The sequence below is a fragment of the Neolamprologus brichardi genome, chromosome 10 (genome assembly GCF_056152115.1).
Source record: "Neolamprologus brichardi isolate AB-2024 chromosome 10, ASM5615211v1, whole genome shotgun sequence".
Lineage (NCBI taxonomy): Eukaryota > Metazoa > Chordata > Actinopteri > Cichliformes > Cichlidae > Neolamprologus > Neolamprologus brichardi.
This window is the reverse complement of record NC_142113.1, coordinates 10,701,856-10,729,607: the sequence shown is the minus strand read 5'-3', so window position 1 is coordinate 10,729,607 and position 27,752 is coordinate 10,701,856. Positions and strand designations below refer to the sequence as shown.

The window sequence follows — 27,752 nt, the reverse complement described above, 5'->3', positions numbered from 1 at the left end:
TGTTGTGTTTTATTGATTTTTATTGTGTTGTTCCCTGGCCAGGGTTATTTTAATTCATTTTACACTTTTTAAAATATAATAAATTATATTTTAATTATACAGTTTTAAAGTTGTGTGTTTTCCCTTGGCGGCTCCACTGCTCTATCCGTTTTGGAGGCAGGTTTCCCCCTCCTTTAAACGAACACTGAAAAGACATCACCCTCCGCTCCGTGTTACAGGAACACCAGAGAAAAAGCACTCTCTCACATCCAGTTCATCCCCAGCTTATATGACCTAGGAGAGGTGATTGCTAACTGGGCCCAGGTGGTAAATGAGGCCAATGAACAGCAGCTGTGTCCTGGGGAGAGAGAAGAGCAAGAGAGAGACAGAAGGGTGGAGCAAGAGAGGAAGAGGCGGAGAGAAAACACCACACCCACACAAGGGCAGTTTCAGGAGGCCCAGCTACGACCGTAACACCCCCTCCCATAAATACAAACCAGTGGTTTGGCACAGGATGTCCTACACAAATCTTAAATCTATCACCTACCGTGCACCATAATAACGGTTAGGCATACCCTGCCAAATCTGCCAAGACCTTTTAATGGGTTGAAAACACTGAATGGGGTTGGCTCAAGTCCCTCAACATAGTGGCCCAAGTGACAGCCAGATGTTTTTTGAGCCATCACATATGGAGAACCCAGCGAATAGCTAGAAGGCCTTTCTGAAATACAAAGACGCTTCTTCGCTAGCTCATGGCGACGGGCATGCTGGCTAGGCAGAGGTGCAGGTTGGAATGGTTGTGTCACACACAATCTGTCACACTGTAGGTCATCTGGAAGATGGTCAACAGGTGGCAGCTCAGAATTAGTCGACCTCTGACAGTGACCAAAAGACACCACTGAGCAATTTTGCTCCAATTGTCGTCTCGGACCGGCAACTTTGTCCGTTTGTGAACCACGATTGACTCCTTTCAAAGCAGAGCCTTTTTGCTTTGAGTGGGCTTTCAAACAGTTAGCAACCAGGTGGCCAGGTTTGTGGCAGAAGAAACAGAGCTTTGTTTTGGCTCTTGAAATCACGCCTGTATCAGCTTTGCTAGCTGGCACACTCCTAGCCCTCGAGACCAACTGTTTCTGTTTGTAGGCCTCACAATTTGCTATCAAATGGCCAGACCTGAAACAAAAGAAAAACTTTCTTTTCACCTTGGGACGGGACACAGGTACCTCACTCTTTGGGTACTGCACAGCTGGCACATTGCTAACCTTCACTGAGGCATCGCGTCAGTCATGCTTAATGACACTGGTTTTATGGATGAGGGCAAACTCATCAGCCAGTGTTGCAGCCTGCTGTAATGAGGAAACCCTTTGTTCACTAAGGTGTACTGCGATGCACTCGGAGACGCAGTTCTTAAATTCCGCTATCAGCATTAATTCACGCATCGACGCCAGGTCTGTAGCTTTGCTGGTGTGAGTACAAGAAAATAATTAGTATAATATGATGTGTTAAATTTGTTTAGATCAGAGGAATAGGGAAGGATTTGTTTGTCTGTGTTTTAGTTTGGCTTAGTTGTAGGCCTGAGAGTGTGTAATTGTTTAGAGAGAAAGGAATTTATGGACACTGGGGGTCTGCCTGCCATAAAAGGAGACAGTGAGAAAAAACACTCTCTCACATCCCGTTCATCCCCAGCTTATATGACCTAGGAGAGGTGATTGCTAACTGGGCCCAGGTGGTAAATGAGGCCAATGAACAGCAGCTGTGTCCTGGGGAGAGAGAAGAGCAAGAGAGAGACAGAGGGGTGGAGCAAGAGAGGAAGAGGTGGAGAGAAAACACCACACCCACACAAGGGAAGTTTCAGGAGGCCCAGCTAGGGCCGTAATACTCATTAAATTTTTCAGTGACTCCTTAGAGCCTGTCCTGTGTTTTTGTGCTCTTCACTCATCTATTTAGGTTTCTGCTCTAATAATCATTAATTTTTTTTAATAGCATACAAAAATATACACACCAGTATAAAGTAGCACACCACTCAAATTTAAGAATGGACACATTTATTCATATGGCTTAGAATGAACCTATTGGTGAGATTTAATAATCTGATTCCAAAATAAGATCTCCAAGACCTGAGGCTGCGATGTCACACGGTCGCACGGTGCAGCAAAAAGAGCCTCTCTGCGAAAAAAGAACAGCAATTAATATTTTAGTGCCTAAACTACGATAGTCTTGCGAGTTTTCTATCATGGTGGCGCATTTAAACACACCACGAGTCACAGGAAACCTTCAGTGGGCTACTGCTACAGAAAAAACCCTATTTTCGGTGTACCATGTACGTCAGTGTGACATCACTGTCCTCGTTTGAATGGAGGACACAGTGCCAAATGTTCATTATTACAAATGGAGCTGTCCTCAGTGTCATATCACATTCCAAAGCCGACATTCAGCAGTTTTCCCTGCAAGATTATCAGAAGCTTTCTCAGTTCTTTGCTGGAACGGACCAGCAGCAAAATCTCGCTTTTTCTGACACAGTGATGTCATTTGGACAAAACTTCTTCTGTGGCATCGCTGTCTCCATCTGAGAGTCACATCTCGATTACTTGTCATCTGTGCAAATGAACATCTAATAAGCCTCTTCTTCAACATCTTTGATTTGTGGGCATTTCATAATTATGTTTAAAATTTATTCCTGTTCGTTTTTCAATCTTTTTTTAAAAAACATTTTTGACTATACACCAATTTGACCACAAGCAGAAAAGCAGCAGATGAAAATATGAAAAAAGAATGAATTGGTTTCTTTTTCACTAAAAAAAGAAAAGAAAAGATAAGCACACACATACCATGTAAGACCCAGGAAATGTGCTGCTTTAAAATTATTTGACTTGTACTGTAAGTTTTGGACGGACGAGCATAACACAGACTCAGCACACAAGCGACAACCAGGTCAGCACAAATTTACAAGGGTCACCGCATCAGTGAAACCAACGTACAACGTTTGCAGTATCTCATATCTGTCAACCGCAAGATGGATGAGACACAAGTATAGATTTACTTATGGTAAAATCTGTCAAAAATTTGGAAATAAAACACGCATGCAATCATACTTTGGCAAAAAAAAACAATAAAAAAAAAGCAAAAAAATAAACAAACCCCAACTGCTTCTTGGCAAAAAAGAAAATAAAACGTTCAGCTTCTTGAGCACATTGCCCTTTGCTGGTCAGGAGCAGCCTCATAATGGATGAGCAGCTTTATCTTTAACAGGCCAATCTTCATGTCTTCATGACAGAACAGAGACGAATGTGTTAAAATCCACGTCTGTCACATCAGTCACTTTGTGTTGTGTGTCGAAACTCGCAGAGCATCCCAGGCCAGTCCCTTCATACAAGTCATTGTGGGGGATTCAGCCTATATCCTGACCACAGCTGGATAAAACAGGAGGAGGAGGAGGAGGAGAGACTGGATGTACAGCACATATGCATCCACACACACGCACTCACATTCAGCCCTCTCATTTTTCCATGTGGTTGTCTCCACCCTCTCCGCTTGTTCTACATCACGTTTTCAAACAGCTGCATGGATCTCATCATAGTTTCATCCTGTTGAGAAATAAGACAAATGGTGTATGGAATTATTTTGAATACCTGTGTCTGTGAAATGAAATCATCTGATGAATTGTGGTTTTTCTTATGCTTGACTTTTGACATAAAAAAATTAAGTAATGGTGAAATTATGTAGGCCTATTTACACACTATTTACACTATTAACACTGCATGTATTCAGGCTAATATACACCACTGAGACCTTCTCTAAAAAAGGGCCAGATTTAACAATGTCTGTGAATCTGGATTAAAAAAAAGTGTTTAAAGTTTTTATAACATGTATAGTACCATCTTGCACCAGTACATAACATGATGTCAGTGTGTTAGTTGGTTGGTGCTGATCGCTAATATAATTTAATGTAAGTCTAACTACTCAAAGAACCAATAACTCAATGGAAAACAAAGAAACAATCTAAAAAGCAATCTAAAAGAGTCACTTTAGTTTTATGTTTAAATAACAGAGGATATACTGTTCACATTCACTCTCTGTCTTTCAAACAGTAAGTGGCTTTTAATTGTTAGCTAGCTGCACTGAAATGGGAAAATCCACCTGTTAGCCACAATGTTAGGGTTCGTAGACCACTTTATGAGTGAGGACTGTGTGGAGGAGAGGCTGTTTGAGTCAGGTGTAGTGGTGGTTTCACAACTAGAATAATAAGCCTAAGTAAAAAACTAGTTTCTTTTTTTTAACGCATATTATATTTTAATTCTTTAAAATATAATTCATTTGACAAAAACACATGAAGAAGAATACTGACCTCTTGGCAGGCTACAATGAACTCCTCCAAAGTCACCACGCCATCTTTGTTCTTATCCATTTTCTGTAGAGAAACAGTTATTTTTATTTTGTTGATTCTGTTCTGGTGGCATTGCCTTGCATCCTAAGCCTAATGAAACAACCTAATAATGACTACAAAGCTGCTATAAACCAACAAAGGTTTCTTGGGAAGTTACGGGATTATGACAAGAGACATTAAAAGTCTGCTTTCCTTTCATAATGTGTAAACACTAGGGTTTATAAACCTCACGAGACTGAAAAATGTAGTTAAGTTAAAAGTGTGAAAAAAAACTCCATAAAGGGAGTTGATCCAATTTAAACAAATAGTATGGCTTGTTGTGTGGTAAAGCCTGCCCAAGATGTCTGTAATCTAGTTTTGATGAGTCTACACTTCTCAAAAAAAGAAAAAGAAAAAACGAAAATACACCAGATCTCTTGGAATCTTGTACATCTTCTTGAGACTTTGATGAGACAGCAAACCTTCTGGAAATGGCATGTGCTGTCATGACGTAGTTTGACTCCCTGTACAACTTCTGTCAGATCCATACCTGGTACCATCTAATAACTCCTGGTACCAGTAGTGACACTGACCCTAGCCAAATGCAAAACTAGTAAAAAAAAGAAAAAAATCAGAAAAGATGAAGAGTAAAAAAATGTCTGTGGTCTCTGGTCTCTACCTGTCTGGAAAGCGCTTCCGCTCCCCTAAGACCAAATGAGAGAGAATGAGGAGGAGCTTCTTCCCCCAGGCTATTCTGGCCTTGAACAGGTATAGGACTTGACTCTCTCACACACATTGCATTGCCGCACACACTCTGTTTATTTGCACACTTGTTACAATGTATAATTTCTTTTTATTCATAATTTCTTTCCTAAATTATTATTTAAACATTCTTTCAGTGTAAATTCCTAAGTTGAAATCTGTAATTTTGTAGTAATCTGCAAATCTTATTGTCAATTGTTACTATCATTTAATGGTCGGGCATTGCACAGCAATAAGCATTTCAACAAACGTCATACTGTGTATGGTTGTGTGTGTGACAAATAAATTTTGAATTTGAATTTGAAATGAACCTGAAAAAAGGCATCCACATGCTGCTGTGGAACGTCTCCCTTCAGTGCAGGGTAGGTGTACTTGCCCATCATGTCATATATGGCCCTCACAATCTCAGTCATTTCCTGCAAGAACAGGAGATTCATGTCATGCTTAGACAAAGATTTGAGATAACAAATAATATCCAGTTAAAACTGTAACAACACAGTCTCACCTCTCTGTTTATGTATCCATCTCTGTTGATGTCATACAGGTGAAACGTCCACTCCAGCTTTTCCCTTAGTGTTCCCCTCAGCAGAATAGATAGTCCCATTACAAAATCCTGTCCAAAATGGATCAGGGAAGAGGAAAAGCATAAATTAAAAAAAAAAGAGAGCAGAAAATTAAAGAAATAACTAACATTTTGTCCATTTTTTGTACCTTAAACTTTATGGAACCATTGTTTGTAGTGTCGAAGGCGTTGAACAGATAATGCGCATACATGCTTGCATCTGTAACACACACAGAAGAAAAGTGTAAAAAAAGAAAAGCTTCATAGTGCAATAAAAAAGATTAAAAACTATGTGGTTTACCTCCATGAGGAAAGAACTGTGCATAAATGTGTTTAAATGTCTCCTCATTCACAACTCCACTTGGACATTCCTGTGGGAGAAATGAGACTCGACAGTTATTCTGCTCAATGAAAATTTGGTTGCCTGATTCTGTGATGCACACATACACTATATTGCCAAAAGTATTCACTTGTCTGCCTTCACATGCATATGTACATAATTGACATCTCATTTTTAATCCATGGCATTTAATATTATGTAATAGCAACTTAAACTCTTCTGGAAGGGTTTTCAACAAGACTTAGGAGTGTGTTTATGGGAAGGTTTGACCATTCTTTCCAGAAGTGCAATTGTGAGGTCAGACACTGATGTTGGATGAGGAGGCCTGGCTTGAATTCTTTGCTCTAATTCATCCCAAAGGTGTTCTGGCAGGTTGAGATTAGGTTGAGATACAGACCAGTCAAGTTCTTCTACAACAAACTTGCTCAGTCTTGTCTTTATGGACTTTGCTTTGCGCACTGGTTCGCAGTCATGTTGAAACAGAAAAGGTCATCCCCAAACTGTTCCCACAACACTGAGTTTCTTTCACTGAAACAAAAAGGATGAGTCCCACTCCTGAAACCCCCTCCCCCGCAAACTTTACACCTGGCACAATGCAGTCAGACAAGTACTGCTCTCCTGGCAACTGCCAAACCCAGTATTATCCATTGGATTGGAGAAGCATGATTTCTCAGTCCAAAGAACATGAAGTGCTTTGTGCGCTTTTCTTGAGCAAAGGCCACATGAAGCACATGTGCAGTTGATTCCACAGAAAATTGGCGACCTCTGCTCAATATGCACCTCAGTCTCGCTGACCCCACTCTCTAATTTTATGCGGCTTACCACTTAATGAGTTGCTGTCATTCCCAATCTCTTCCATTTTGTCATAGTACCACTAGCAGTTAACTGTGGATTATTTAGTAGTGAGGAAATTTCACAACTGGACCTTTTGCACAGTACCAGAGCTCCTGAGAGCAACCCATTCTTTCACAAATATTTGTAGAAGCCGTCTGCATGCCTATGTGCTTGATGCTATACACCTGTGGCCATGGAAGTGATTGGAACACTTCAATGCCTCAGTGATTTAGAGAGGTGTAAGAATACTTAGAATGGAATAGAACAGAGTTTTGGCAATATAGTGTATTTCAAGTATGACTGCATTTTTTTAAAATAACAATATCTGGTGTGTGCTTACATTTTTAAAACCACGATAGAGGATCTGCAGTTCCTGTTTGGTGAAGTTTGTTTGGGCTTCGAGTTGCTCAAGTCCTTCTGGTCTGTGGCACACCATCGTCATCTCAAGCTCATCATCTATTTTATCTACAGGGAAGGGTAAGAGAGAGGCAGTTTAAAAAAAGAAGATGTATATGAGCCTCAAAATTTACACACTGTCTGTTTAACTGTATGTCCCACTCAGGATTTAGAAATATGATGGCTATTAAATACAGGAAAGAGATGTCTCAGCGAAGCTTGAAAATGTTAAGTCGGCAACGAATGTTGTGGGATCAAAGAGGATAAAAAAGTGCTTCTGGGAGTGAAGCAGAAGAAAAATAAAGGGAGGATGAGGGAAAAAGAGAACAAAGGAAGGATTTGAGGAGAACTTCATCTACTTGACAAATTAGGTTTCCCCTTAGGAGCTGAAGCATTTTATTAATGGCAACATGGTGCTCAGTGCCCAGTCCTGTGGAGATGGATGGTGGTTAATGATCTGAAGAGATGCTGCTGTGGGCAAGTGTTTGTCACTGTGACTATCTCACGCTACAGGGCAATGTTGACATCCCAACATCCGGCAGCGGCTTTACAAACATGGACAAATATCCAGAAGAAAATGCCCAGTGGCTGTTGTGGGCCCCGGTGAAGAAAAATCTGAAGGCCGACGCTTTGTGTGAGGTATAGAGATGGCCTATTTACAAAGGGTGGTCTGTGGCTTGAAATGCATTGTTGAGACTGCAGGTATTATTAGATGATATGTCCTTGAATGAATTGTTTTGATACAAAAGTGTGGACAAAGCACACTATCAATTCCCAGAATTTCTCAGTCACCTATGTTATTAACTTGAAAAACACACACGTGAGAACAAATAAGCTTCCTAATGGATTCAGACTCAGTTCTGATGATTAGACATGAAGAAAAGGAGATTAACATGACTACATTGTTCTTCTTCTCTTTTTTTTTGATGGTAGTGATGACTCATTCATTTCAGCCCATTTATGAGTGGTGCGAGGATTAATCCTCAACAATGAAACTGTATCAAGTAGCACACATCATTATGCCAGAGGCCATTGTGATTAAAATTTTATACAGGAAACAGGAGAAGAGGCACAGCTATAGAACTGCCTGCAGCCGTAAGTCGTAACAGGTGCAGTCTTCATTTAAGTCCCACCTACACCAGGGGGGAAAGCAATTATTGGCTCTTCATTGACTTTTGAGTGGGAGAGACGATCCTTGTCAATTCTGTCTGCTAGTGAAAAATAGAAAACTTACTTAAACGTTCTGTGTGAAATGGACTACAGACTGATTACAGAACCCAGAATAGGTTTTTATGAATTTCTAAACTGAAAAACTGTGACTTTAAGGAGAAATAAACTTCTAGGAAACTCCCGTGACTATGTATTGAAACTGTAGGATCCTAACAGTCATATACTGAATGAATATGTCAAATAAGTTGATAATGCCAAATTTCCAGCTTATGTCCATACCATAAGCTAAGCAGGGTCAGGCCTGGTTAGTAGTTGGATATGCAATGTGTTAGTTAGTGCTGTTGCCTCATAGGAAAAAGGTTTGGTTCAAATCCACCATTTAGCCAGGGCCTTTCTGTGTGCTGATTGCATTTTATCCCTTTGTTTGTGTGGGTTCTCTCTGGCTTCTCCCACAATCCAAAGACATCCAGTTAGTGGGGTCAGGTTAATTGGTGCTTCTAAATTTCCCATAGGTGTTAGTGAGAATGATTGTCTTTCTGTCTGTGTTAGTTCGGTGACAGACTGAGAACCTGACCATGGTGCACCCTGCCTTTTACCCTTGGATGGCTAGGATAGGCTCCAAGCTCCCTCACGACCCTGAATTAAATAAATGAAAAGATGGATGGATGTCAGTTTTAGTCCACTACATTTCTGCAAAATGAGGTAATAAACTTTCAGCTGTAACATTACTATGCATGTAAGTGCTTTAGCTAACAACAGTGGCTTGCTACTGTTGTTAGCTAAAAGTTTTTTATTTAGTTTTTATCTTTTTTATTCTCTAGTGTCAGAAAGGAGAATTATTCCTGGTATGTTCATTGGTAGAGGAAGATTGAAAAGCTGTTGGCCAATCAGTGTGCACTTTCACAGTGAGATCCATCCCTTGCTTGTCACTTCCAGTTTCAAACAACAAGATGGTGAGACCAAAAATGCTCATCTCAAGGCTTAAAAATGGATGTCCCCGAAGGTACACCCATCTGTTACGCTGTTTAGTATTTCTAATAGATAGCTAACATTAATTTTCTAATAGCTATGTAGATACAAGGTGCTAAAAAAGTCCTAGATTAACAAGCTAAATCTAACATTTTAGCCAGCTAGTTGCACTTGTATAAGCATGCCAGCTTTCTTTTTAATATTGTGATGCTAACTTTATTCTCCTGTATTTTCTCCTGTGTTTCGTTTAGTAAAACCATGCACTAAAGGTTTAAATACTGCTTACATCTGGACAGGATGGTTGACACAGCTATAAAAACTGTAAGGGAGTAGTCATTTCAATGAGATTTTCCACATGCTTGGGAAACTATAGCAATAAAATGTTCACTAGAGACACACATGTTGCCTCTTACCCCAATCTGCCACTTTTACATGGCCTACTTGTCAGTGGTGAGATAGCATGGTGTCCATTACCATGCAAACATATAATGCGTTACTTTCTCTCAATCTCCCTTCCATCTTCCTCTGAGCTCCAGTTCCAACCCACTGACTCATGTTGTCATGGAGATAGATAGCCATAATAAATGTGAGCAGTGGTGGTATACTGGATCAACCTTTTTTTAAAGGTGTCAAACACAATTTGTACACATATTTTCCCTGTGACTAAAAGTCTCTCGGTTACATGAAAACAGAAAGACAAAGGTGCTGTTAAGACTCCACCTATGTGGACTAATCTTTCCTGTGGGCTGATTTCTCTTTCCTGTTAATGTGACAGTGTGATTAGAAACAGATGAAATGGAATGAGGGTGATGAAAATGCAGAGGTGTTGATTAGAGAAAGCTGAGACAGGACTGGGGGGAGAGGAAGTAAGCGGTGGCAGAGCGTGAAGAAAAACAAGAGACAAGAAAGAGAACAGCAAAGGGAAAAATGGGAAAGCACAGAATAACATCGAGAAGAAACGAGAGCTGAACTGGGCTCAGAAGCACAGTCAGCAAAAGAATATGTTGCCCGAGGGTTTCAAAAACCTGTTGAATATATCATATCATAAAGCAGAATGATTTGATCGGCAGAGTAAGACTCAGGCAAAGAAATGCTGCAGACTTTTGCAGTGAGTCTTGTTATAAATGGTGCAACAACTGCTCTGCATGTGATCACTCATTAGCATATAATGGAAGAAGGTGGGAGACGCTGAAATGGTGCTGATAATTGAAAGTGCGTGTACATGCTTTCTTACGCAGTCAGTGGCAAACACTGCAGCACTAATGAAAATGAAGGTCATGTAGAAGTCGATGGGAAAATGACTCATTCCTTATAAACTTATGGTCTCAATCACTAGTTTCAAGTCATAGTTGAATCTAACATGATCTATCACATCATCTTGTAAAGTATGTCCTATAGGCTGATGTTATATTTCGATTAGGAAGTTACTACCAGATGAGTGTGCAGTGTCCCTCAGATCTGCCTCCTTCTCATCACTTCTGGTTTTGGAAACACCAAGATCAAGGCAGACACTTTTTTATACAGTTCTGCATGCTTTGACTTTGGCATGATCTTGCTTTCTTCTTCCCTTTTTTCTTCTGTCGTCCTCTTAAATTCACACAAGCAGCCAACCGCCCAAACGGCTTGCCTTGTTCCAAATATAATCATCCTACCAGTTTATCTAAAGCCTGCTACTTATGAGATTATATCTGGTTTCTTTAATCCAGCAGCCTTCTGGTGTCTGTAGCCATGAGGACAAAAGTTGAAGAAGTCACTGAGCCGGGTCAAAATCATAGTCCCCTACGTGATTCCTCACAAAACCCACAGCAGGCTGTTTGGTTTTGCTTTGTACAAAAGCCGACTGGGCTTTGGAAGTGCTGAATGCTGCAGGAAGAGTGAGGAGAACTGTTTCCCCTACCGTGTTGTGTGGACAAGCCCCCCCAATTCTAAGAACACATTTTGACCTGAATGTTTTTCTTGATTTGCAACAGCAATTTCTCTGCGCGTTTCAAAGTTTTGTTGAAAGTTTATACAGGACCTTTTTCACGACAAACCAGGTATAGCACAGATTGGCTATACTGGTCAAATATATACCAGTTACATTAGGGCATTAGAGAGATAAAAACAACAAGCCCTCTTCCTCTTAAAATAAGTTATATGATTTTGTATATAAATATATAGCATTTACGCATACTCAGTGATGAGCAGTATTGCTAGATAAAGCTATATTTGGTATCCTACTTGTAGCTTACCTCTGAGTCTCATTTCTTGTGTGGCTGTGGTACCTGTTTATCCCCTACAGGATCAGACTTTATCTGTTCTATCTTACATACCTCCTCACAGCTGGCACCACAACGCGTTTTTTAACAGACCACTTACTTCGAGCTAAAAACAATCCCCAGATGACCTGCTTTGCTGAAAGTTTATTTAAAGGCTCCTATCAAAACACAAACAAGCGGTTTCATCTTATCTGCATTTAAAGCATTACCCTCGTACCGTGGGGCATTTCATCAATGTCTTTTTAAAAAGTCATTATTTTGCTGCCTTTTCATGCTTCTAATCTCGATCTCTCGCTGCCATAAATTCATCATTCACCCCGGTGGAGTATGCGCTCACACTCTCCCTTTATGCCCCTACAACCCAGTCTCCATGACAACAGGCTTTTCAAGCATAAGGCCAGGGAGAGGTATGATATGTGAGCTGCGTGTTAATTCAAATGCCCAAAACCCCGCTCCCTCCGTGTTTCTGTTTCGCTCACTCACTGGCGCGTTCGATGGGCATGCACCAAACACACACAGGCATAATTACAGAGACAGAGCAGTGATTTTGCTCTGTTGTTATTTTCAAGGACATCTTACTGCCATCCTGTTGTCTCTTAATCATTATCTCCGTACAAGTGCTGTACCTCGTCACTGAACGTGAGTGAAAGATGCTTCACCCTCCACAATACTGCTGCCACTTCTAGAAGTAAACATTGTAGATTTCTGTTTGAGAAAACAGAATCAGCACTACAGGCTTTCCATTAAACCTATGTAACATTTCCAAGATTCATTATCCACTTATTTTTTTTTCCCTTTAACTTCATAGTTCAATTAATTAAATCACTTGGCAAAAACAGGGTGAAAGCATAAAGTCTCTTTGCATTGGATAAGCAAAGAAAAGAACTAAAACAAACACATATCATGATTGGCAGCTGGTGTACAAACACTACGATCTTAGTGTTGCTGTCAGTTTGGTCTAGCTTTCTGTTGCTCTTTTTGTCTCGTCTCCGTCTCTTCTCTTTGTGACTAACATCGACGTACCTCTAGATGGTCTCCTCTGTTTGGTTTGCATGGTCAAAGTGCCCACCACTGCACCCATGTTGTCACCGTGGAAACCAGGCCGGCCAAAACAACCCAGAGAGTAATAGTCCCTCTATTTAGTTCACGATTTTGTCAGCCTGTCGTCCCGTCGCTGCCTCCCTCCACGGCTCTGTACCTTACAGGATTTTTTTTTTGCCCCTGTCAAGTCCTTTCACTGGGTCCAGATCTGGCACCGGGGGGACGCTTCTCTTTGAGCTGACTCTCTTGAATTTCTGATCCCTGTCTCCAAAGACACACACTCACACGCACAAGCTGCTCCTGCCTCTTTGCGCCACTCCCTCTGTTCTGTGCCTCACTCTACTCATCTGTCAGCCTTTACCCCCCCACTCTTTCGAGCTCCCTGCCTCCTCATGCCCTTGTGGTATTGTAGAGTGGTGTAGTCACTAATAACGCTTACTGACATGTGAAGTGTGTGCATTTAAAGCACACACGTGTATTTTCTCAACCCAGTGGTTACTACTCCAAATGAGCAATTTGCTCCCTGAAGTGTGTACCATAATGAGGATGTAGCTATATGTAAGACTGCCCACTTGGGATGGCATTTGTGCATGCCTATGTTAACTCACCACAGGATAAAGGAGCACATCTTTTTCTCTATCTAGAAAGAATTAAAGTTAATTGTGAGATTTTGAAGAAATATTTTTATTAAAAAAAAAAAAAAAAATCAAATGTGCTACAATCAAGAACATTTGTATTAAATGGTGCCAGCGAATCTTTGCAGAGTGGACTGCGTGTAACGTGGGATGGAAAGCTGTGGGGGTGAGTGATGCTTGTTTTCCTTCAAACTCAGAAAATAAAGCAGGGTTGCTGGATTGCAGCACAAGCAAGACAAGCAACAAAAAATAGCTAATGAGTAAAACATAAAATTTAGATTTCACTGTGGATTTCTGCAGGAGAATTCAAATGGTCTAAGTTTATGGAAGCTACTTGAAGGGCAGTTAGGTCAGTCTTTGTAAGCTGCTTGTAAAAACATTGAGAAGAACACAGAAAAAATGTGAACGATATTGAATCCAATCAAATATTCTACTGGCGGCCGAGCAAAAAATGTATTGCCTTTGTCTCGCTCCTTGTTTGTGTATGTGTGTGTGTGTGTTTGTGCACACGAGGTTCAGAAAACCCTCTCACACTTTAAAAAATTCATTGAGGGCCATTTTTTCAGTGCTGTTTCAGTTTTCTTGTTTCTTGAAAGTTGACGTCTATATGTTCTGTTCTGAGTATTAAAAACAAGATCCATGAGCAAAAATTATAATGATGATGATCAAATCCACACTGATTGGGAGTACAGATTATTTTTACAACCTAACTCCTGACCCTAGATCAGCTGTGCCGTTCAGTTTCTTTGTGTGGGTAGTTCTGAGAAAAAGAACTTAACATGGACTAAATAATTAAACATGAAGTTATGCATAATTCTAAAATAATTTAAACTTCTCTCAACTTAGATATTATCTGAAGTTAGATGGATGTAGCCGCTGGATCTGAAAAGTGAAGCAAATTTAAGGATTTTTTCTTAAGGTTAGAAAGGGGCAACTATTTTGGTTCCAAAAATAAGTCTGATTGCATGCCGGTCAATGAGAAAACGACCCTGCTGCTTACTTTACAACCCCAGTAACCAGATTAGTAGCCGCAGCTTTTAGAGAATCCACAGTGATGTATGTTTTGTAAACTGTGATCTAATTTTGAGTAAAATAGATGATCATCATTGTATAGTCAATAAGATAAGCGACTGTATAGTGAATGGGGCTGGGGGTTATCAAGATCTACTGCTTACTTGGTGTCTGAAATCAAAAAAGCCAAGATGGTGAGAGCTGAGCGAGGGGCATTCTGCAAAACATTAAGGACCATCATGTTTTATATCAAGTGTCTGTCCTACATTTTTCTTGCATCCCAGTTTCATCCATTCAAATATAGTCACTCTGTATAGTGACTTTCATGTAATGATTTCTCTGCCTTCTTCAGTGCAGTAGTATTTATTTTTCCTTCTTGGATAATTCAGGAAGCATAAAGAATTCGTAAACTGTGTTACAGATGTTTCTAACTCGTTTATAATCTTCACCGAAAATAACCTGCTTGACATACAGACAGTCACACATGGGAAATTAAGTATTCCGATTACTAAATAACCCGGTGTAATCCCTGTGACAGATGTTTGCCATCTGGAACAGTCTTAGTACACCATATCACCCTGCACTATGACAGACATTCAAGGACACTGCATTGCAGTCTGGCTTCATAATCTCTTCAGAATCTTTTCTCTAATTCACATACAACCCCTTCTACAAACAGTGGGAAGGACACGCTTGGACCTTGTACACTAATCAGCCATTATTTATGATTTTATCAGTCATGTTGTTTTCCATTGCTACTTTGGTTAGTGTGTGTGTGTGTGTTTAAATAAAAATATGAGATGAGAAATGTGTTATCTTTGGTTCTGAAACACAGCTGACACAACTGTTTGCTCTTTCTTTCATAGTCAGTATGCCCTGAGCAAAGCAAGAGGCACATTTGTGCACTGCCTATACTGTGTGTTTAGATTTAATTGGTCCTGGTTCCAGTAAAAATCCCTTTATGCTTTTGGAAAATTACACGGTTCCCTTATGAAAAACCCAACATACGGGCAGCAAAACCAAGAGATAAGTATACACACCCCTGCATCTGGTCTCTAAGATTGGAATAGAGTCCAGCCTGACATCCAGAACTAACCTGGGCATTGAGTCACATCCCACTATATCTAGCCAGTACCTTTCAACTGCAAGAGCTCAAGCTCCTTACCCTACGGTGAGGTAATGTTCCATGCCCGACAACAACAACCACTTTCAACAGCTGGGGTTTGACCTGCCAGGGGCTCTGCCCTTGACCGCCACACAGCATACACACATTGCAGCCCAACATGGGCCAGTCCTCTTGAGGATTCATCAGCTATCAGACATGCTGTAGGGATTTGGTGCATTGTGTGCTGGGTGGCTGGTTAAAATAACACATTCACAAGAAATCCTGTAATCTGAATGCAAATAATGATAGTGCACATGAAAGACTGTTCTTTTCACTGCCACATGTCCTTTTATTTCCCAAAGTGTTTCATTGCTCCCTCTGCTTTTGGTATCCTGTATGAATGCATGCTCATGCACGCATTAAAGGCAGCTCATTGTTATCATTAAACTCCTCTTACTACTTCCTCTAACAGTTATTTCAACCTGCAATTGCCATGTAAATCAAGTGAACCAAATGATGATTGGACGGGAATAACTTTCCCTCCAGTGGGCTGAGACAGCAGTTTCAGACCTCATGTGGCTTTCTAGTCTGACTATGCAAGAACTTGCATCTTTAAATTATTTTGTCTCGTCTTCTTTCTTTAACCTGACATTCAGTTGTGTCCTTTTTAGAGCTACTACTGAGATGGGAATTATTACACAACAGCTTTTGAAACTATTATAGCAGCTTTCCGTAAAAAAAATGGGGACATTCCTGGAGTTTGTGGTGCTTTTCACTGTCAAGTAAATTTGTGTATATTAATTACTTTTGTTTCTTATGAAATACAAAACCAAATAAACTAAACATAAATGGGTAATATATATTTTACTGTTAATACAACTACATACTACTTATTATTAATGCCATTATTAATATAATAAGCTGAATTACAATGATTCTTTAGGATTCCATAAGGAACGTTTTAATAGAATAATCTCAGGAAGTAAGTATGTTTATTTTTTTTATATATGATAATACAAATGTTTAAAAGGAGATACTTTTAAAACTAAATCCCATCTTCAAAATGTAAGACTCTGAAAATTAAGAATTAGAAATGCATTTGTTGTAAAGTAAAAAATTAAATGGATGGATGGACCTGTACACATGCAGTACCTTCATGGCCCACCAGATGCCATCAGCTTACACCTTGGGAATCACTGGTTTAATGCATCATATAAAGATTAATTGGATGGTATCATTTTCAAGGTTTGACTGATGATTAAAGCTTGTTTTTATTGTAATAACTACTTATTAATATAAGAATACAAATTTAAACTTTAACTTTTAAAGTTTTAAGAAAAACCAAGCCTGAAGACCGTGTCTTATTAGAAAGCTGTGGCTCAACCTTTGTGTGTATCTGTGACAAAATGATGCTAATTGTAATCCAAACACTGAGACTGGAGTCACTTATCTGTAATGAATGCTATATAACAAATCTCAGTAACATTTGAAAATTGTTAACAAATTCACAGTATAGTGAATAAAATGTTAAGCATGCCAGTGCCATCTAGATTTAAGTGTCATTGTTTGTTATCAGGTGTGATAACAAAGATCAGATTGGTAATAATAAACTAAAATACATGATACAATTATTATTGTTGAAGACTATTTATCATATGTACTAAATTTGAATGCATTTTTATTATTATGCATTCACCATTAATGAAGCTGCTTTGGCTTCCATCACATCTGTTTGATTTACCTGTATTTGATGACTTTTGAATCTTTAGGCGAGTACCCACAGCTCCCCTTTTTTGCCACTTTGAAATGTGTATTAAGTTATGTGAGTGCAAAATGATGCTTTATTTCAGGAGGCTAGATAATAATAATACTAAAAAAAACCGAAAATGCATCAAGCATCTTAAAAACAGACAGTCACAAATTTAGTGTGAATGTTCTTACAAAGTGTTTTTAACCCTGCAAGACAAAACCCATCAAAAATCGCCAGAAAATTCTGATTTTTTGGAACTGAGATGTTTAATAACCCTATAACAAAATCCACAAAAATCATTTTGCTATATCTTGTTGTGTGAAATTATTATATATTTATTATATATTTTTTTATATCACATTTGATACATAGATTTTTGGCAACTTTTTGTTAACAACAATGTTAATTTTAGACAAAAAAAGAATTTTGTCCATAACGTTTTGAATTTATGGCAAGTATTGATCATGTTGATGAGATAGAGGTCTCAGAAACTCATGTATGAGATATGATACAAAGTGCATTAGAGGGTTAAGTTTTCTCAGCAGAGAACTCTAACACATGAGCTCAAGTTTCTAATGCTGTGGTGTTACTTGTTAAACGACAGATGGCAGCAGAGTGTAACAGTTCCTGATGCAAGCAGCAGCTCATGTCGCCATTCAAAACAAGTTTTGCTCCTGATTTAATGCACCACATGCAAAAATCCTCAGGGAACTACTAAATATGAACATGAAAGATGAATTCCACAGAAATGTGGCTGAGCAAACATAACCATACTGTTCGCTGGATCGAGTAGCCATTTAACCGTAGGAGATTCTGTATATAAATACCAAGTAGTAAAACAACGTGGCTGGACAGGAGTAATGGTGGGGCGAAACACGTACACACCCACAGAGGAGGAAAGAGCAAGAGATAAAAATAAATCTAGAAGAAGACGGTTACATAAAAGTATGTAGTGAGGTGATGTAAAAAATTAAAAGCAGAGACACGCACTGTCAGCTCCAATCCACTGATTCTACAGCCACAAAAAAAGGGAAAGACTCAGAGGAGAAAGATTTTTTTTTAAGGAAAATGGTTATAAAACTGGAGCTTAATGCCAGATAACTCTTATGCGGGTTTTGAACAAAATAGATGCTACGTTAGAAGCTTGAGCCATAGATTTGAATCTATCTCTGCAGTGTGTGGTGACAGAACCACTGCTGCAAGGTTATGCTCTTAGAGGACACATGTGACTTGTAATAGTGAGAGACAGGTGCAGCATGAGGTCGGGTAGGAAAGGTTTCTGTCTTTACCTGCACTCTTCCTGTTTTCAGGACCTGGGTCTACACAAAAGACAGTATAAATCTATTGTGTTTGTTGAACCATGCATTTTTTATGTGCTTCCCCAGATGTGTCTCGTTTCCCGTATCTAAACAAAGATGATTGTCAGTTTGCATGATTGCAAGATGTGAACTAAATTTTAAAAGTAGATGTTGAAGTTGTGATAAAGATCATCTTTACCTCATGAGTTTGAATATAATGGCAAATTTAATTTTATGGGTATAGTTTGCTAGGTCCATTGTAAGCTGTGGCTATTGTAAACTATAAACTCTGTAGTTTATTGTGTGAGTGTTGGCAGACAATTACAACAACAGACCTCATTGAAAACATGCTTACAGGGAAGAAGCTGGTTGCAAATGATCCATCCATCCTTCCATCTATCCATCCATTTTAGCTCCTACCTAGGGCCGTGGAATGGGTGGAGTCTATTCCATCTGTTACAACTGTTGTCGTAATTATAATATGTAAATTTGAGTGTGCAGGTGCTCCTCCATGATTGGTGCATCCAGGGTGGATGGATTGTACCGATTGGCTAACGACCGGGAGGCAGCGCATAAGAAGACACCGCCAGGGACTGCCAGGTCATTCATCCTCGGCCCAACCCAACCATGTGTTTCACTATGTTGGTTTAATGTAGGAGCATGTAGGGATGGACCGCCTTTTTGTTTGATTAGTTTTCTCCTGTTTTTGTTAGGGAAAGTAATTGTCGTTTGGTTTAGTTCTTTTGACTAGGTAAGTTGTATTTACTCCTGAGATAGGCTACCTTTTGTTTGTTGTTTTGGCTTTGGGTTCACCCCGAAGTTATAATTCGCTCCCTTCCTTTGTTTAAATTCACTCATTGTAAATAAATCACTGTCACAAAGTATTAATTGTGTGAAGTGCTGCTTGGGGTTGGACGGGGATGGATCACCCTTTATGTTGTGGTCTGGCTGCGCCTAGACGGGCCATAACACAACTTAAAAAAAAGACAAGCAACCACAAACCCACCTACAGCCTACATCTACACGTTAACTGAATTTCAGGAAACGTGATAGAGATGGATCATGAGCAAAGGATGGAAGTTTTAATTCTTCCAAGCAATCTAAAGGTGATTGTTTCGTAGGTGCAAAACGTTGCTTGTTTACAAAAACAGCAGGGACATATCAGACACCTGCTTTAAGCAATAATGCCACAATTTTTATCTTGAAATAGAGGATATATATTTTCATGCAGATTGACAGGGTAGTGTTGAATCTATTTTTTTTTTTACCATTCAGATTTGGGAGTGGTCTTGTGGTATTTTAGAAATGATATTGTTTTAATTGTGAAATTCTTTTAAATACATTCAATGTTAAAAACACAGACATTTTTTTTCCCTAAAGCTAAACTGTATGTCTGCTGTTGTGGTTAAACAACACATCACAAAAATGTTTGGAATAGTATTTGTTAAAAGTTGTCCTTAATAAAATTAAATCTGTGTGCTGTTCCAGTTTCCTTGTCAGTCATTCTGTCAAAGTCCCGTCAGTTCAAAAAGAGGTTTTTCTTTACTTTGTCAGGTAATGCACAGCATCAGATTTCCCATTAGGTTTGACATTCAGATTCCCTGGATGTTGCACTACAACATCAGTACGTCACAGCAAAAATAGATATAACTCACTCAAAATATACCTCACAAGTCCCTCCCTTTGTCTGAGGCCTTTTAGCTGGTTTCTCACATGCTGTAAAATTCGAAAAAAGTTGCCTCTAGCTGAATGTTTGAGGCTGCACTCTGCCATCTTGCTTTTAAAATGTGCTGTAAGAGGTCACTGTCTCTTTTTATAACAACAGGGAGGACAGCCATTTTTAAATGCGCACTAACATGAATGCAAGGTCAGAGCAACTGTCAAAACACTGAAGCTTGCTGTAATAAGGTATAGTGCTACTCCTTTGTATCTTTACATGGAAACTATTTTTTTTTTTTACAATGAAAGCACGATGTAAAGAGCATAAAGTACAATGTAATGTTAGAAACAGGAATAGCAGTAAGTCAGCTACAGCCCCGAGGCATATCATAACTACTGTATCCTCACTTGGTTTGCAATGTTTAAAGGTCTGAGGATGAATATGCATGCCGCTGAACTTAATAAGACTTAAGGCATAAGACTAAAGATAAGACAGATAGTGTATGCAAGGAAAAATGCAAAAAACAACATAGCATATAGCTGTTAAAAAAAGTCTAAATGGCTTGCTTGTGTGTTAATGTTTATGGGAACATATGTGCATGTTTTCATGTCTTCATCCATGCATACTTTAGCATGCGGTCTTCCTCTGCCGCAATCTGGAAGCAAGTGCTTGTGAAATCTGATTATAATTAAACTGTGCAGAAGAAGGGCTCAAAGCTAAACAAGACATTGTTACTTCATGCTGTAACCGCACATTATCAACCCCCTCCGTGTAAGCACCAAAATCAAATTAATACCAATGATGTTTAAAACTTTGAATAACATTTTGTTATCATTCCTCCTGTGACCCTCCTGTGTTTTTGCATCGATGGATAGCTGTGCCTGTTCATCTTGAGCTATGGCAATGAGAAACTAACATTGTATAAATGTAAAAATTCCAAAGGTTTAAAACCCCCACAGTGGCATAAAATCATAGATTTATTAAATCCCAGTTTAGACCACTTGAATGTATTTTGACCAGTGGCTCTTAATTAACTCTGTGACATTTAATTATGAAGCTAAATGAAGACTCGGCCCTTATGCTGCCCAATGCACACGCATCTTAACTTTAAGTCAGTAAAGGTCAGCGAAGCACAATAGAACATTTTGGACAGAAGCAACAAATGTCCAGATGCACAGTATCAAGCAAGTGGATGCTCAACATAATTTACATTACATTTGATCAATTATGCATCCTTTAAGAATGCAAAGAAAAATATAACTAACGTCTACAAATAATGAGAGAACCAGATATCATCTTGATAACCATTTCCTCATTTAGTCTGCTATAAACTGTAATCCTTCATTCCTTTGGTAAAGGATTAGCCCCTAACCATAAAAACGTAGGTTTGGGATTGTTTCAGTCAAATAGCTACGGTATGCGATTGTGTTGCATGACCTAGATAGTCAGCCTACTCACTGCCATGAGTTGGTTGGATAATTTCTAGAATAGCTCAGCGGCTGACTAAAACACCATTTTATATCACATAAGTTTATGCTACAAAGGATTTACATACTATTTGTTCTTCTTTTTTTTAACATTGCAGATGAAAAAACACTGGACAAACACTGCACATGTAACAGAGCAAGTACTTTGTAAGATTTTGGTTAGTTCATTATTATAAACCTAAGTCTGGCTGGATTCCTGCTTAATTCAATGCAAAACATTGAGCTTGTTGCTCCTGTAAATGCATATTTGCATTTGTAACACAAGCTGTGGGCAATGTGTAAACAGATTCATCCTTCATTATGCATGATAGTAGCTGTTTATGTGTAAAAACGTACAGTTCAGGCATCATGCTGTCATTGTCAGTTTGTTGACAGTATCTGATGTGTTTCTCAGTTTGCAAGTTTCTTTCTTTGCCCTGTGAAAAATCAATTTCTCAGAGTGCTTATGGCTGCAAATAATTTAGAGGTAGATAGTAAGAGTATCCAAATGCTTCTAGATGGAAAAGTCAAGACGTGGTAAAAATACATAAATTTGGAATTTGTAGCCCACAGCGAGTGTTAAAATGAAGCGCTGCCTGCACCTGCACAAATATTTTATGCTCCATACATGTGCGTAGGGTGAATTTTAAATTTATATCAGACCACAGGTTCTTCTGAAAGTGAGAGCAGCACTGTGTTTGTGTGTTTTTTTAGTCGTGACAGACTCGCAGCTGCACTCTGACATCGTGACTCAGCGTTTGATTTTTGCAGCTTAGGTGAAAAGTAACTTTTTAACTATGAGATGAGAGAGGGGCAGAAAAAGCAAACAAGCACTAAAGCATGATGAATAGAAGAAGTTTAGAGTACACCACAGCCTCAGCCTGTGAGCTATGTGTAGATGAGAGTTAAATGACCTCATTCCCACTGTTGCCAAAGTGCTTGCTGATAGGGGGTCATATGATTGTTGGGTTTTTCTCTGTATCTATTAGGCGCCTTGAGGTGACTTTTGTTGTGATTTGGCGCTATATAAATAAAATTGAATTGAATTGAATTGAATCATCTAACTCAAGGCCACTCAAAGCATGCATGTCATACAAGAATTTCCTGGCGTTTTCTTTTACTTGTGTTTTTCTGCACATGTGAGTCTCTATAGCGAAGCTTACTAGATGTAGATAATAAATTAAAAGTATACAGATATGTCCAAATGAAATATTGACAGTTTTCCACAGTTGAAACTGTAAATGTGTACAATTCTTATTAACACGATTCCATCAATGGTGAAAGTAAATCATTATCTTGGATTGGAATATGTTAATTAACCTCTCCTGTGGCGGGTTATAATGGTCTTAATTTTCCTCCACTTGTACACATTAACGGAGTCACTTTAGAACTGGTTCTGTAACCTTTTCTAGCCTGAGGTGCTCAGGAATTAGTTCAGGGATAAAAATGGAATTTGGCAGGTGGGGGAAACCTTAGAGCGCCCGGTGATCTTATTAGCTAAAGATAAGTCACATAATTTATGGAAGGTCAATTTTTTTTGTAGGTGGTCCTCAATAAATTTGAGGTCCAAAAAAATGTAAGCAGTTTTGGTTATTATCTCAAAATTTTGGGTTTGCAATCTTAAAATTTCAACTTTTTTGCTCAAATTCAAAATTTTGATATACCTAACCCAATACCGACTGTAAACACATGCAGTACTGTGGTGACGTTTATGCTTCAGCACAGTAAGCTAACACAGCATTTTCATGCAACCTATAAGTAACACTAAAATAGTATCATTCAGGTTTTTTTGCAAGACACTTTACAAAAATGTAATTTAGCAACACATCATACATAGATCAAAGATTGAAGAATGATTTAAAAACAAATATATGACATGTAGGGCTAAATGAGTAAGTTACATTTCTAGTGTATCAGTTCCCATGTTCCAGACAGTTACATAAAGCTGTGTGAATAAATAATAGCAACATTCAAAATGTTTGCATTATTTCCTTAAATTGGTTTGGTTTATCTGCTTTTACAACTTTTATGTTTAGGTCATATTAACGCAGAAATTTAAACAAAAAAAAGTACAAGGGATTCATAAACTCTTTCCTGCAACTGTAGCAAAGCAAATGCTCTGTCATTTTTAAAGACACAGTGACAGAACATGTGCCTCTTGCTAAATAGACCACACAATGGCTCAATGGTGGAATTCAAATTAAATCTATGTGAGAAAAACAATCCTATTACAGTCTTAATATGAACTTTCAGCAGAATGAATGATGGGATCATAATTTGACAGATTTCTGCTGCTAGTCTTGGACTAACAAGCACCCCTTTCTTTTCCTGTTTTTCACTCGGTGTGCATTTATGCCATCATTGCATTTCAATTCTGTGTTTTCTCTCCACCGCATTTTCTCTATGTACCTTTCTACAAGTATCTCTGGCTTCTTGGCTGTAAGTTTTGGATCTGCAGCTACTAGCCTCACCGACCTGCCCAGTATTGATTGCTTGTTGTTTCTCACTGCTCTTCTTTTCTCCTATAGGCCTTCTTCTGCCAACACTTGAGCCTACAACCACTTTCACATACGCACTGCAGGCCTGAACCTTGTTAGGACTATGGCACCACATTTGGATAGGTATTTGGCTATGCAGTGTGAAAGATTTAGGAAACCTGTGGTTGTATGCAACAAAACAAAACAAAACCCCCCACCAGGCTTAGCCAAATGGCTCAAACGTCGCTTTTGCAGATTCTACGGGAAAGAATTGCAGACTTTCAGCTACATGCTGTAGCTGTTTTCTGTCACCAGGGGACAGTGTCATAAATACCTGATCTGTGGGCTACACACAGCTTCATCCGAGTTGTGTTGTCTCCGGAGCAGTCTATTCGGACGGCTTCTTCACAACCCACACAAAGTATTTCCAGTAGTACGAAGCAAGCTATTTCCTGTTGTGTTTTGCATGTGGCTACTGAATTATATTTCGTAGGTGCGCTATAACCATAATCCTTAATCCTTTCTGAAACCCTGCACCATAACCTACAGCATAACCTACTCTGTAAGCTGATGTGCCCCTCCTCAGGAATATCGCTACATATTGCATCGACTACACCTGCAATGTGATCTGTACTGTCACTTTGTCCCGCTCATTTCTGGATAATTCTTCTTCTGCCACCATTTCTGAAATTGACTGGAGGGAATGGATCAACACCAGTGTTGGTCAAGTTACTTGAAAAAAGTAATCAGTAATTAATTACTGATTACTTCCCCCCAAAAGTAATCCTGTTACTTTACTGATTACTTATTTTCAAAAGTAATTAATTACTTAGTTACTTAGTTACTTAGTTACTTTTTAAAAACACGATTTACAACCTGAATAGGTGATAAAGAGATAGATCTTTAAGCCCAATTCTACTTTTTCTACAATCCATCATACAAAATGTAATCAAATGTGGGGTACTTTTTAAAACTTGTTTTATTAGTTTTAATCTTTTAACTTTATGCATCAAGCGAAAAATGAATTATATTATATGCAACATTCTCTGACTGGAAGAAATTTGTTTAATATTTAAACCTATTTTCTGCACATTCCAGCACATAAAATATATATATATATATATATATATATATATATATATATATATATATATATATATATATATTTTTGTGTTTACACTCACTCTTTCAAATAGATGCAAGTAAAACACAGCAGAAAATAAATAAAGTCAAAGACTAGCGGTCCTTTTGCTCTATTTTCACCTGTAAAGCAGGAGTGGGGTAGGCGGAGGTTTACCCTGGTGCAGGTGTGCCGCAGCGGTCAGTGGAAGAATCCGCGAGTTTCTCTGTGAGTTTCCCATTACGTCGTAGCGCACTTCCGGTGCTTGCTTGGAAGTTTAGGGGGTTTTTTTTGCTGTAAAAAGAAGTTTTCTTCCCACGCACAACGGACACTAATGTTTTTGTCACTTTTTATGGAATCAAACTCAAAAAAAGGTCAGTACTTCCACGCTTTAAACGCTGCACGCTCATAGTCTCTCCCGCACTGGATATATGATCCACTGTTGATCTGCACACAGCTGTTGTCACGAAAGTCGCACTTGCTTACATCACTGTCATGAGACACTCTCGCAAAAAAATCACGGTTTTAGTAACGCAGTAACGCAGCATTCCTACGGGAAAGTAACAGTAATCTAATTACCGTTTTTGCAAAAGTAATCCCTTACTTTACTCGTTACTTGAAAAAACTAATCGGATTACAGCCCATCTCTGATCAACACCATCGTCAGCTGATGTTTTGGTGGTGAAATTGCAGTGCAAATGGGTCCCACCGCGGCAACATAGCTTTCATAAGCTATGTTAAAGGCTCTGCGTTAAGTTTAACACAGAAGTATAAATTATGCTTGAGAAAGGTAGAGGCAGTGGCAGATGGGTAGGCTTTCTTCAATATATCTTTAGGAATCTTTGAGCTTCTTTAATTAAAGCAAAACTGAGTGCTATTAGAACGCAGCTGAAATCTGTCACTGATATAAAGTACAACAAACAGGATATCAGAAAATAGGGACACTTACTAGCAAATTATTTTAGATCAACTGCAGGAAGACAACATTAAGCTGATCAAAGCATTGCTTTGTAGGGGGCGAGAGAGAGAGTGGTGGTGGAAAATGTCCAACATCCATACACTTTTTGCCAAGTGCTTGGTGACAGGGAATAATTATTTTTCTATATCAAGTAAAGTTCGGCCTAACTGTTCAAAGGCAATAATAAACTATCTTGTGATGTGCTGCCACATAAAGAAAAAGGAACTGAACTGAATTCACATGCATACACAGGAGTACCCATAAGACCTCACTGTATCTAAGTTAGCTGACACTCAAGAGGCTCAGAATATGTGAGTGCATCAGTACAAAGTACCTTTTGTGAGGGTTCCTGAGACCAATCTCTGCAGGGACTGGATTAATTTGAGCACCCCCTGTCTGCAGCGGCTGGTACAGCCAGCCATCCTGAGGTAGATGCGGTGGCAGATGGGTAGACTTTCTTCAATATATCTCAAGGAATGTTTGAACTTCTTTAATGTTGCCCGTGATTCTTATCACAAAAACGAATCTGCTTCATGTGACATCATGAGGTCCTTCAAGCGGCTCCTTGTGAAGAAAAGGGATACGATTAAGCCTTTGCTCCACAGCTTATGTGCAAGACATTAAATTTTACTTACAATATGCTTCCAAGCTGTCACACATTAGTACCTAAAGCACTCAGGCGTGTTCCACTCTCTCATTCAGAAAGGCATGCAGAAACACTCAAAAGAAAAACACACAAATATACACAAGCAGTAGCCAAACAACTAGAAAATGTTCAACATTTCCTGTTCTCTGGCTTCAGACCTTTACGTTAAACTTTTTAAAAAGCAAAGTTGCTTTTCACAGACCAAAATAAGTGAGAAGATAAATAATTAAAAGGACTCTAAAAGTAGAACGCGAAGCGCTTCGCCCCCCTGGAAGTTCTGTCGGTCCAAGAAAGAGCAGAAAACCTCATGCAGTGCTTCTTACCTCCTCTGTTAGTTTGTCTCATCACTTCTTTTCTTGTCCTCCACTTTCTTTTACCTTCTGTCCTTTTAGTTGTTCTGACTGACTATTATACCCTTGTATAATATTTTGGTGTAAGGTTTCCCTCTAAACTGCAGTGGGAACCCTGCGGCTGTGATCTGTCGAGGAGCTCTGCTCTGGTGCTCTCAGCAGATCTGTACTGCAGAGAGCGCCAGCAGCCACCACTATACCCACCCTGCCTCCTCGATGCTCCCTCCTCCTGTCTCACATTCTGCTCTTAGTCCGGTTGATGTGCTTTATCTTACCTTTTTCTTGATCCTGTATATTTGCACGATACACCAACTGGGCTGAATCAATCAAAAGAAACAAATGAAGGTTAAGCATGGTGGATTATAACTGGAGCACTAATTCAATGTATAAAAGGTTCCATACGGATTTTCCAGATCCTCTCCATGTTGCAATAACAGAGCGCTTTATATTAAAGTGGGCACTCTTGGTCCTCTGCATTTACACTCAGTGTATTAAAATGTAACCTTTTCCTAATAAAACATCAGGAATGTGTTTTAAAGCACACGTGTGCTTCATGAAGCCAATACTTAAGCCTGAAATTTTAATTGTATGTGAAATTCTATTAT

At 39.0% G+C, this 27,752-nt stretch overlaps 1 protein-coding gene across 2 annotated transcripts; it reads right to left on the bottom strand.

Annotated features, from left to right (window-relative positions):
- Positions 1 to 223: 223 nt before the first annotated feature.
- kcnip1b (Kv channel interacting protein 1 b) lies at positions 224 to 27,308 on the bottom strand. Of its 2 annotated transcripts, XM_006799480.2 has the most exons (9): positions 27,121 to 27,308; positions 26,486 to 26,715; positions 7,178 to 7,302; positions 5,965 to 6,034; positions 5,813 to 5,883; positions 5,607 to 5,714; positions 5,413 to 5,517; positions 4,322 to 4,384; positions 224 to 3,560 (listed from the first exon to the last, which is right to left on the bottom strand). In XM_006799480.2, the coding sequence occupies exons 2-9, from the start codon at positions 26,571 to 26,573 to the stop codon at positions 3,513 to 3,515; spliced, it is 678 nt and encodes a 225-aa protein (XP_006799543.1). In that variant the 5' UTR covers positions 26,574 to 26,715; positions 27,121 to 27,308; the 3' UTR covers positions 224 to 3,512. The 2 variants fall into 2 exon arrangements, with proteins under 2 accessions (XP_006799543.1, XP_006799544.1); XM_006799481.3 differs by lacking the exons at positions 26,486 to 26,715; positions 27,121 to 27,308 and adding an exon at positions 12,654 to 13,002.
- Between the last annotated feature and the right edge of the window lie 444 nt (positions 27,309 to 27,752).

Coding starts and splice junctions, on each gene's coding strand:
- kcnip1b (XM_006799480.2), bottom strand. CDS start 26,573: ATGGCTGGCTGTACCAGCCGCTGCAGACAGGGGGTGCTCAAATTAATC. Junction 7,303..26,485: donor CTCAGGAACCCTCACAAAAG/GTACTTTGTACT, acceptor CCTTCCCTGTAG/ATAAAATAGATGATGAGCTT. Junction 6,035..7,177: donor TCTATCGTGGTTTTAAAAAT/GTAAGCACACAC, acceptor TTTCTCCCACAG/GAATGTCCAAGTGGAGTTGT.